This window comes from Sinocyclocheilus rhinocerous, unplaced genomic scaffold (assembly GCF_001515625.1).
Source record: "Sinocyclocheilus rhinocerous isolate Xijiao unplaced genomic scaffold, SAMN03320098_v1.1 scaffold478, whole genome shotgun sequence".
NCBI lineage: Eukaryota > Metazoa > Chordata > Actinopteri > Cypriniformes > Cyprinidae > Sinocyclocheilus > Sinocyclocheilus rhinocerous.
In genome coordinates, this window is record NW_015651483.1 from 171107 (window position 1) to 183028 (window position 11922).

The window sequence follows — 11922 nt, forward strand, 5'->3', positions numbered from 1 at the left end:
TTCGAATTGAGATCGGGAGGTCATTCCACCAGCTGGGCACAGTCCAGGAAAAGGTCCGTGATAGAGATTTTGTGCCTCTTTGGGATGGCACCACAAGGTGTTGTTCACTTGCAGAACGCAATATATATATATATATATATTTATTTCAGTAATTCAACTCAAATTGTGAAACTCGTGTATTAAATAAATTCAATGCACACAGATTGAAGTAGTTTAAGTCTTTGGTTCTTTTAATTGTGATGATTTTGGTTCACATTTAACAAAAACCCACCAATTCACTATCTCAACTAATTAGAATATGGTGACATGCCAATCAGCTAATCAACTCAAAACACCTGCAAAGGTTTCCTGAGCCTTCAAAATGGTCTCTCAGTTTGGTTCACTAGGCTACACAATCATGGGGAAGACTGCTGATCTGACAGTTGTCCAGAAGACAATCATTGACACCCTTCACAAGGAGGGTAAGCCACAAACATTCATTGTCAAAGAAGCTGGCTGTTCACAGAGTGCTGTATCCAAGTATGTTAACAGAAAGTTGAGTGGAAGGAAAAGGTGTGGAAGAAAAAGATGCACAACCAACTGAGAGAACCGCAGCCTTATGAGGATTGTCAAGCAAAATCGATTCAAGAATTTGAGTGAACTTCACAAGGAATGGACTGAGGCTGGGGTCAAGGCATCAAGAGCCACCACACACAGACGTGTCAAGGAATTTGGCTACAGTTGTCGTATTCCTCTTGTTAAGCCACTTCTGAACCACAGACAACGTCAGAGGCGTCTTACCTGGGCTAAGGAGAAGAAGAACTGGACTGTTGCCCAGTGGTCCAAAGTCCTTTTTTCAGATGAGAGCAAGTTTTGTATTTCATTTGGAAACCAAGGTCCTAGAGTCTGGAGGAAGGGTGGAGAAGCTCATAGCCCAAGTTGCTTGAAGTCCAGTGTTAAGTTTCCACAGTCTGTGATGATTTGGGGTGCAATGTCATCTGCTGGTGTTGGTCCATTGTGTTTTTTGAAAACCAACGTCACTGCACCCGTTTACCAAGAAGTTTTGGAGCACTTCATGCTTCCTTCTGTTGACCAGCTTTTTGAAGATGCTGATTTCATTTTCCAGCAGGATTTGGCACCTGCTCACACTGCCAAAAGCACCAAAAGTTGGTTAAATGACCATGGTGTTGGTGTGCTTGACTGGCCAGCAAACTCACCAGACCTGAACCCCATAGAGAATCTATGGGGTATTGTCAAGAGGAAAATGAGAAACAAGAGACCAAAAAATGCAGATGAGCTGAAGGCCGCTGTCAAAGAAACCTGGGCTTCCATACCACCTCAGTAGTGCCACAAACTGATCACCTCCATGCTACGCCGAATTGAGGCAGTAATTAAAGCAGAAGGAGACCCTACCAAGTTATTGAGTACATGTACAGTAAATGAACATACTTTTCATAAGGCCAACAATTCACTAAAAATGTTTTTTTTATTGGTCTTATGGAGTATTCTAATTTGTTGAGATAGTGAGTTGGTGGGTTTTTGTTAAATGTGAGCCAAAATCATCACAATTAAAAGAACCAAAGACTTAAACTACTTCAGTCTGTGTGCATTGAATTTATTTAATACACAAATTTCACAATTTGAGTTGAATTACTGAAATAAATGAACTTTTCCATGACATTCTAATTTATTGAGATGCACCTGTACATACAGTTAATACATTATAACACTTATCAGTTCATTGTTACACTCTGTGTTTTAAATTTGGTTATTATTATTTACAAGAAGGTATGATTTATTACAACATAGATTATGAATAATTATAATGCATTATACCCTTTTATAACCCTTATGCTTTATACATAAAGGGTTACCCTTTTTTGGAAACTCTTTTTTCAGGACTGTTTGGTGAATATAAAGTGAATATTACACTCTAAAAAATGCTGGGTTAAATACAACCCAGTGCTGGGTAAAATAGGGACAAACCCAGCAATTGGGCTGTTTTGACCCAGTGGTTGGGTTAAATATTTAACCCAACCACTGGGTCAAAACAGCCCAATTGCTGGGTTTGTCCCTATTTTACCCAGCACTGGGTTGTATTTAACCCAGCATTTTTTTAGAGTGTAAAAAGACAGCATTTATTTGAAATAGAAATGCTTGTCTCATTATAAAATCTTTACTGTCCCTTTTGAACAAAGTAATCCATCCTTGTTGAATAAGACTATCAATTTCTTATAAAGCAAAAATCTTATATTACTGTTGTTGTTTTATTCCTGCCCTCATCCTCTCCTCTCACTTCTGTCTAGATGAGGGGCAGACGGTGTGCCAGGGGCCGCCGGACATGCTGGGTCAGCGCCTCGCGGAGGTGGGCATGCAGCTGCGATTGGAATGCCACCAGGGACTGGGTTACTGGGACTACCTGTTCTTCATCGCCATCGGCTTCGTCATCTTCAGCGCCGGGACGGTGTCGGCGTGGGTGATGGGAGTGCTCATGGTTCTGTACGAGCGCTACAGCAAGAGGAAGAGCGAGGAGTTCGACAGCGAGGATGAGGAGGAGACAGTCACCCGAGGAGCAGGAAGTGGAGGAGGAGGAGGGAGTAACCATGGCAATGGGGACCTGAGCAAACCAGGCATGCAGGTGTGACCAGAGGACAGAGGGACGCTGGGAAATCTTTGATGAACAGACTGCGAGCTGCGGACAGAGCGAAGGAGTTTTCTTTTCTATAAAGAGGTTTAAAGTGCACTTTTTTAGAATGTGTCAACATTTAGTTTTAGATTAAGAGAAGAGGAGGGCAGGACAGACAGATTAGATGTATTTCTATTCTTATAGGTGGACTCAGACAGAGAGACAGAGACACACAGATCTGAGGGTTGGTCTTGGTTAAAAGCATAGAAATAATGCTCACACACACACAAAACTCTTCCCAGTGTTAATGTAATTGGGGCAGGGTGACAACACTGTGTTTCACACTTAAGAGAGAGACAGCAAGAACGAAGGAAAAGGGAAAAAGACAGATAGGTAGAGAGGCTTGAAAACTTAGCCAGTAACCTATCTCAGCTTTTATTTACTAGCTCGGTCAAAGAAAGGCATATAAATGGAGGATATACAAGGCAGACTCTCCAGACTCATGCAGTGTGAAATGAACGAATAGAAGATGGAAGACTCTTCTAAACTGTCTGCACAACTCCATGGAAGGCTGAAAATACTTTTTAAGGGGTCACAAACTGACTGACTGCTCAAATGATGGATTGATAAAAAAATGTTTGTAGGGCTTTACAATAAGGATTTTTTCTGCTTGCCCTGTCAGGTTAGTAGTTTTCACCCTGACGAATATTATATAGATATTGATGAATAATAATTATATGGTCAAATTATAAGAAATATTATAATGTACATTTTAAATTATAATATCAGAATTTTAATATAAATTTTTATCGTCAAAATAGAAAATTGGGTTTGGTCAGTGTTTGTTTTTTTAAATTAATATCAATATTCAGCAAGGATGCAATAAATTATTCAAAATAAAAATAAATGTATTACGATTTCCACAAGAATATTAAGTAGCACAACTGTTTTCAACACTGAAAATAATAATAATAATAATAACATTGATTAATATTCATGTTTCTTGAGCACCAAATCAGCATATTAAAATGATTTCTGAAGAATCATGTGACACTGAAGACTGGATTAATGGCTGCTGAAAATTCGGCTTTGCCATCACAGGAATAAGCACTTTAAAATATAGTAAATATAAATAAAAAAAACAATGTTTGCAAGGCATTAAACCACACATAGATGATTAATGAATGCACTGGCCCAATAGGGCAAGTGAACTGGCCGGAAACATTTTCACTGGTCCCGGGCCATCGGACCATCCTTATTGTTGAGCCCTGTATTGGAAGGGACATTATTGATCTCAGTAAGCCTGTATGCACTGCACCGAAAAGCCTTACACACAAGATGTAACCAGTCCAGCAATAACAGCTCCAGGTGATACTGAGAGCAATAGAGGGAAACGTGTGTGTGTGTGTGTGAGTGTGTGTGGCTCATCACAGCAAAACCGCTATAGGTGGGGAAGAATAAAATATGTCAGCATTCTGTAATTTTGGCAAGGCTTTAATTTTTTTTAATCAAATGTGATTCCTCCCGTGGCTACCACATCATGCCACTCAAGGGCAGCGCTAAAGTGACCCCTCTCTCTTCACACTGCACCATCAGCACTCGAAGGAATTGTACCCGCTGAGACTGTTGTTTTAGTTTGCGTTTTTGGTTGTTTAACACAATTCCATTAAGAAGTTATGTTAATGGCACATTCAAAAATTTGTTTCAGCACAGTTCCTTATCGTCTAGGTTGTGGAGGATTCAGCAGACTACTAAAATCTGGCATACTTTGCTCTGCAGCATTACTACTGCAATCCAGACACCTGAATTGTCTCTTTAAAATGCTGACAGTGCTCTCTGCTGCACAGCATGTCTGGATCTATAGCTATTCTCCATTATTTGACCATCACTGGATGAATTACTGCTGCCATAATCATTAGAAAATGTACACAAACATCTTGTTTGAACCAAATTGGTTTCTGTCCGCTGCAATAGCACAAAGTTAATTTCTCCAGGCTAATGGCAGCATCTTTTGTGACTTCTTTATGGTTGAGCACTATACCAACACAGTTAGCACCTGATGAGATGCTGGATTGTTGGTGATTAGTGAAAAAGGAGCAGTTTCACTCCTGAATTGCCACATACAAAAGGTGACACAACTCTTTTAACAAATTCGCCCATCTGTTTTAGCATGTTTTATCCCTATATTCAACCTCGGAAAGAAAAGTGTAGAGCAGTCATGTCCTCTCATCTCTGGAGTTTTTAGCAGAGAGGGAAAGCTGATTTTGGGGTGTTGTGTGATTGAGGGTTGCTAAATCCAAATGTAACGGGTTAAAGAGCTTAAGGGAATAATGCTTGTGGCCTGGGCTGCTCTCAAAAATATCTCAGCTGCTGCTTTTAAAAATCTATATATTTTATAACTAATATTCTGTTGACTTCTTGTTCTCCATTTTCCTTAGAGCCGCAGTGTGTAATTTCCGCACAACTAGTGGCATCCAACAGAATTATGACCTTTTCCGAACAGGCTTCCCAGACACTCCCGTCTACAGAGCCCCTTAAGCAAAATGGTGATTGTAAAAATAAATTATATTTCAATGCAAAAAGAATGATAATATGAATCATATTTCAATATGAAAGAAAACAAACGTTTTGTGAGCGACTGCTCAGTTGAGATAGCATCTTTCCTTCCAACTCATATTGTTTTTCATCACCATGTCTCCCTTAGGGGTTCCATTCTCATCTGCCATTGGTCAGTCAAAGAGATAGTCCCGTCTTAAAACCTGCACATGCTCATTAAACCCTGTTGAAAATTGGATTTGAATTAAGAAGTCTAGAAAATCCAAAACCTAACAAGCTGGTCTTTTCATCTGCAAAGTCTCAAATTCAGGTCACAACCCTGGACTGAATGTGTGTGTGTGTGTGTGTGTGTGTGTGTGTGTCGGCACGGCCATCTCACCTCCTTCTCAGCCTCTCATTCATTCTCGCTCTCTCATTCTGTCCTCTCTCGCTCGTTAGAAGGTGGGCCGTTTTAGATTACAGGTTACAGTGGGATGTCACCATGTCAGCATTATTTTGAAAGTGTTAACTACATCCTGAGAAAGACTAATAATACCATGTCTTCAGGGGAACAGCATTATGTGTGTACAGTTGAGCCAGGAAATACCTGGAGAGACTTCTTCAAAAACAAAAGAAAGAAAAATACTGCTAAAAATGTTGTGATACATAGAGTAGAGGTCGAATGAATCATGCTGATGTCAGCATCATGGCATTATAAGGATGGACAGCAGAGGTAGTAAACTTTATAGCAACACGCTGCAGTGTGTGTGCCGTTTTCACCTGCCGTGAACTCTGAGAGTGATCATGCGTGACTATGTCATCGCCCTTTAGAAGAAGAGAGAAATTGGGGAGGAGTTGTATTGGTATTTTACTCCTCTATGAATATTAATGTGTAATATAACAGGTGATAAATGGGACGAGCCCTAGTGCTATCCGATAGTCAAGTTCAGTGTAAGAGCAGGACGTTATCTGAGTCTCCAGGCACTAACAGTGCCACAACACTGCAGTCTGCTCATCTCCAAAACCGCAAGCACCATCAGCAATGCAGCAGGGGTGGCCTGTGTCAGGAAGATCTGTAGAGATACTCACACACACATACACTCAACAGAACGCTAATGAACTAGCAGCACAACTCCTGCTATATCTTTGTGAATGCACAAACAAAACCTCAGCTGCTAGCAGTGAAGTATTAATAATAGAAGCTAAAGTATATGTAGTATGCACCAAAACATTTTCAAACAGATAGATACAGCTAGAACCCACAGTGGTCATTAGCGTTATCATTTTAAGCATTAGCTTTTATTGGTCATGCTGATCTGTGGCTGTAGCTAATGCTTTGTGGAAAGTTGAAAGGTGTCACGTCTACATTTAGGTCTCAAAGGATATGTGTGTAGAGTAAGCTTGCAGTGTGCTAATCTAATACACTGAGTGGTTGGGTTGCAAAACAAATAACAAGAAATCTATATCTTTGGTTATATTCTATAATACCCTGTCATAAAAATGTGCAAACAATTGTACCTTTAGCGATACGAAAACTTGTCACTGTGACAGTATCCTTTGAGGGACAACTTTGTACCTTATCTACCTCTAAAAGGTGCAAATTGGTACCTAAAGCCCGAGACACACTGCACGGCTGTAGCAATCCTATAAGATCATTGCATGTCACACTGTGCGACATGGATCTAATAAACTTGGCTACGACATGTGTGTAGAGTGTACCACGAGGACACCTATTGACTCGTCTGCTACGATGCACGTTACTATAGAAGAATAAAACGTCATCAGCATGCGCTAGTGGTAAACAAAAAGAGCATAATAATACTTTAGCAGTTGTAGTTTTTATGTGTGCTGACAAAAAGTGGAAGCGGTTAAAGAGAAAGGCATAAGAGCTTGAGGTAAGCTGTTTTATGTTTTAGCGCCATGTTGCGTTGATTTCATGTCGCATTTTTATAGTTTGGTCAGTAAACGTGGATCATGCCAGCAAACACACTGTGCGATGATCATGCTGTATCGTAGGCTATCTTTGGTCGCAAGACCGTGACAACTGCCATCTTTGAACCTCTCTCACTGTATGACACAGAACCACCGATTAGGAGCCACGATCATCGAAATCGCCACGATTGTTTTACGATACCAATCTTTCATCTGGGACAGCCGAAAATTGTGCAGTGTGTCTCGGGCTTTAGAATAGTAATACGTATGAACCCTTAAAGGTGCCCTGAAATGCTTAGAAACACGCAGTGTTTGACGTCATTTTAACTGAAACAAGAAGACAGGGCGGGACATATCAAGCAGCCCCGCCCCTTTTTAAAATAGCCAATAGCGTTCGTTTATAGCACAGCTTGGGCTAGAGCCGTTCAGAGCCGTTGAGCTCCGTAAAGCCGCATTTGACAGGGTATGCCAGCCACAAGCTCATCCATATTGCTATTAAATATAGCATTCTGTGTAGAATTCAAATAGCTCCGATACATTTTGTGGTCTGCAGCCGACTCGCGCATGTGATCCGCTCCGTGCTGTCGTGTCTCTGGACCGGAGCAGAGTGTGTGTGCGGTGCGGTGGTTAGCGTGACAGCGCGAAACCAGACTTCTTTTTTTTCCTCAATGGAAAGCATATTTACACAGTTTGAATCGTTCCCTGTCCCCTATATAGTGCACTACGTGCCATTCACTGTACAGAAAATACTAATTCTGTGGACAAGTGACCGATTACCTGAGAAGTTAAATACACTAGAAAACTGCACGCTTATAATATGTGTGGAGTAAGAACATATAAGGTAGCCAAAGTATTTCAAACATACGTGCACAATTCAGTTTAATTATAAAGTTTACCCTCTTTAACTTTTGGTAATGGAGTGTTTCACTAGTTAGCAGTAAACCGTCACCTGAATATGTTCGTATTTGTGTTGTCTTTGACGTGGCAGTTATCTTTGGACTGGAAATATAGATAGTCTACTTTATTTGTAAATATCATATTTTTTTTCGCTTTTTTCAATTAATCTCATAAAAATAGCGAGCTAAACTATTCTAAATGCGAATTTTGTCACTGTTTTGAGGCACACTGCCTTATAGATAACCTTAAGACTAACATATTGATACTAACACCCAAAAAACTTTAATTTTGATTTCATGGGGACTTTAAGGTACTACTCACCTCCTTTGAGGTTACTGTCCTGGTGGCAAGCTGTTGTACCACTAAAGGTAAAATTTTTCCACGTTTTCTGAGAGTGTACTGGATGTAAAGATAGTTTCTACAAAATAAACCAAGCAATTTCGTATGATCTCTAATCAGGTTATGAATTAAATACTCTTTAAAAGTTATTTTAGCCAATGAAATCCCCTTTGGTTTTAGGTGAACATTGTTCAACTTGTCTAACAAATTGTTCATGATACCATAATTTGCAAATTTACTGCTTGGTGCATAAAGTTGGTGTTCTTGCAAACAAAGCGAGTGTTGTGATTTTGTTTCATTATACATCACCTTGCTAGCAGAACACTTATGGTTGTAAAGCTGACATTTGAAGTAGGAAAATCCCATGACCAATCTTGAATGGAACACTGTGTCTTACCTATTAAACTCCCTAGATAGACAATTAGCAATTTAGGCCTTGTACCCTCTCTGCCTTTATGGGTACAACAGATTGTCCCTCAACAACTTTGACAACATTGTACCTTATTTACCCATAAAAAGGTTCATAATATTATGCCTTTTAGGTAGGTAAGGTTTAGGTACAAGGTTGTCACTGAGACACTACCCTTAAAGGGACAAGCTGTTGTGCACCTAAAGGTACAACTTTTATCATTTTTTCTTGTCAGTGTAGATGCATTCTTGTTAGGATTTGAGAGAAACTTTTTCTCTTACATTCTTGTTGTGCCAATAACCAAAATGAAAGTGTCGGTGAAGGCTCAGTAGAGTTTCAAATTAGATTTGCGTGCAGCGAGTAGCTGATTCTTTCTTTTTTTTAACTTTTGGTTTGGATTGGAGCTTGGGGACCAGAGGCAGTGCTGCAAAACTGCAAGTCTTGCTGTAGTTTCAGCAGCACAGGACTGAATTTGGGCTCTGTGAGACTTTAGATTTGCTGGATCGATTTGCTGTCTGCGGAGGTGTGTCCGTCACACTCTGTCCATCATGCATGAAGCTCTGCAGAATTTCCCCAACTGAGAGTCGCTAACACCCTTCTTTCCTCCTCTCCTCTCTTGCTTGTCTTGTTACATCTCATTACTTCTCTTCGTTGTTGTGGCTCGTCTCATCTCATCTCCTGTTGTGTCTTCTCCTCTTCATCTCGTCTCCTCTCTTCCTTATCTTGTCTTTTTTCTTCTTGTCTCTTTTCATCTGTTCTGTTCCCATCATTTGTTGTCTTGTCTCATCTCGTCTCTTCCTTGCCTTCTCTTCTTGTCTCTATCTTTATCTTATATTCATTTCTCTTCTCCTTACTGGCCTTGCTTTGTCTCATCTTCTATACTCTCCTCTCCTGTCCATCTCTTCTTTGTCTCGTTACACCTCTTCTCTTCTCTTCTCTTCTCTTGATTGTTGTGCCTTGTCTCATCTCATCTTGTGTCCTGTTCTGTCTACCCTGTCTTGTCTCTTCTCTTCCTTGTCTTGTTTCATCTCTTCTTCTGTCCTCTCCTCATCCTTCTCCTTGTCTCATCTTCTCTCCTCCTCATTTTGTCTTATCTTGTCTCTTTCTTGTTCTCCTGGTCTCATTTTGTCTGTTCTCATCATTTGTTTTGTCTCATCTCTTGTCTTCTCCTCTCCTCCCTGTCGTGTCTCCTCTACTCGTCACATTTTTCATTTCTTCTCTCCTCGTCTCGTCTTCTCTTTTCCTCTATTCTCTTCTTGCCATTTGTCTTGACTCATTTAGTCTTGCCTGTTGTCTTCTTTTCTCATCTCCCAACTTGTCTGGCCTCTTCTTGTCTCTCATCTCGTTTTGTCTCTTCCCATATCGTCTCTTATCTTGTCATTTGTCTTGTTATGTCTCATTCTTGAATCTCATCTCCTCCCCTTCTTCTTGTCTCTCATCTCATTTTGTCTCATCTCTAGTTGTACCATCTAGTCTCTTCTGCAGTAGGCTGCTCAGTAATACCCCTGTTCTGACTCTTCCCTCCTCTTTCGTGTCTCTGCAGTGATGGTTTAGTGAGGGTAATGCCATAAAGGCTGCTGTAAGCTGTCTTCCTCTGTCTTAAGGAAGAGGAGGACTAAATCAGAACGGATGACAGGTTTCCACTGGGAACCAAAGCTTAGAGACTTTCCTCTGCCTCGACTCAAAATGCTTTCACCCACTTCAACCGTCATGTTGATTTTCCCATTAGCAGTTGGGCGAGTGTAGACAGTTTGACATTTTACCTCTATTATATATACAGTGGGTACGGAAAGTATTCAGACCCCCTTAAATTTTTCACTCTTTGTTATATTGCAGCCATTTGCTAAAATCATTTGTTAATTTTTTTTCCTCATTAATGTACACACAGCACCCCATATTGACAGAAAAACACAGAATTGTTGACATTTTTGCAGATTTATTAAAAAAGAAAAACTGAAACATCACATGGTCCTAAGTATTCAGACCCTTTGCTCCTATAGATTATATATACTTTTTCATGATTATGATCAAATTTAAACACAACCTTGCTCTTGCAGTCTCTGCTGCATACTTCTGAAGAAAAAGTTTGTCTTCCTGAGGATGATCACATCCTTTTTTTAACCCATTATCGATCAGAGTCCAGAGGAAAGAATGACAGCTACTCTCAGCACTATATGTTCTCATAATGACCTTGTATATGGTGCATCATCAAATGGTATCAGGACATCATTTGGGGAACATTCTTCCAGCCTGAAACGACATCTCCCACATTAGTCCCACACATATGGTCACTGATCATTTTTATGGGGTGTGTGACAGTTCACTGGGAAATTTAGTGGAGTCACCTCCCTTGCCAAACACACTTGCTCAGTGTGTGTGAGAGGTCTTCCATTCTGATAACCCCTCTTGAGCTCTTGACATCCTGTAACACAGCGGAGGCTCGACTGCAGTGTGACAACAGCTTAGAGCAGGAAGAGAATGCTGATGCTCAAACACACTCTACAGAGCCGGATCAGCCCTTTATCATCTCTGGCAGACTGAAAACTTTTATTTATTAGTTATTCTCTTCTTCTCCCCCTCTTTGTGTCTTTGTGCTAATGGTGCACATTTAGTGTTTCAGAAGTTACTTTGATACTGCAGCTTAACAAGCTACAGACTAGTCATAATTTAGAATGGCTAAATTACAGGCACACTTCCCTAGAAGAAATATCTTTTTACGGATATAATTAGTTATCATTAGATATCATAAGGTTTATTAGATTTGCAATCCTATCATAATAACCTTGCAGTCATAATCATAATAACTTACTTGGCACTCTATTTTTATTTATTTATTTATTTGAATCGAACTCAAATAAATTGCAGATTTGTTAATGTTTTTTTTTAAACATACCATGCTAATGAACCCTTAGTTAAAATGAATCAGACATCCCAATAATGCAAATATGTTTTCCAACAAGTAGCGCAGGCAAAACACCCATATCTCTGTTTTGAAAACAGCTGAAGAATCACACTACTGAAAAATGTAGTTAATTAGTAGCGTCACCACTTTAAGTTAGTTCCTCCGCAACACTGCTCATAATACTGCAGTCAGGGCGGTTAAAGCTGAGGACGTCTCTCAGTCATAATCAAAGCATCTGATGTAATCAGTCAATAACATGGTCACACACACACATGGTCTGCCTTCCAGGAGCAATAAACAGGT

At 40.1% G+C, this 11922-nt stretch overlaps 1 protein-coding gene across 1 annotated transcript in view; it reads left to right on the forward strand.

Moving 5' to 3' along the window:
• The window catches only part of LOC107712838 (leucine-rich repeat-containing protein 52-like), a 37997-nt gene extending 34775 nt beyond the window's left edge, over positions 1-3222 (forward strand). The window contains exon 2 of the mRNA XM_016518200.1: positions 2286-3222. Coding sequence (XP_016373686.1) covers positions 2286-2623 — 338 coding nt within the window. The 3' untranslated portion in view covers positions 2624-3222. The remainder of the gene's footprint in view (positions 1-2285) is intronic.
• The last annotated feature ends 8700 nt before the right edge of the window (positions 3223-11922 follow it).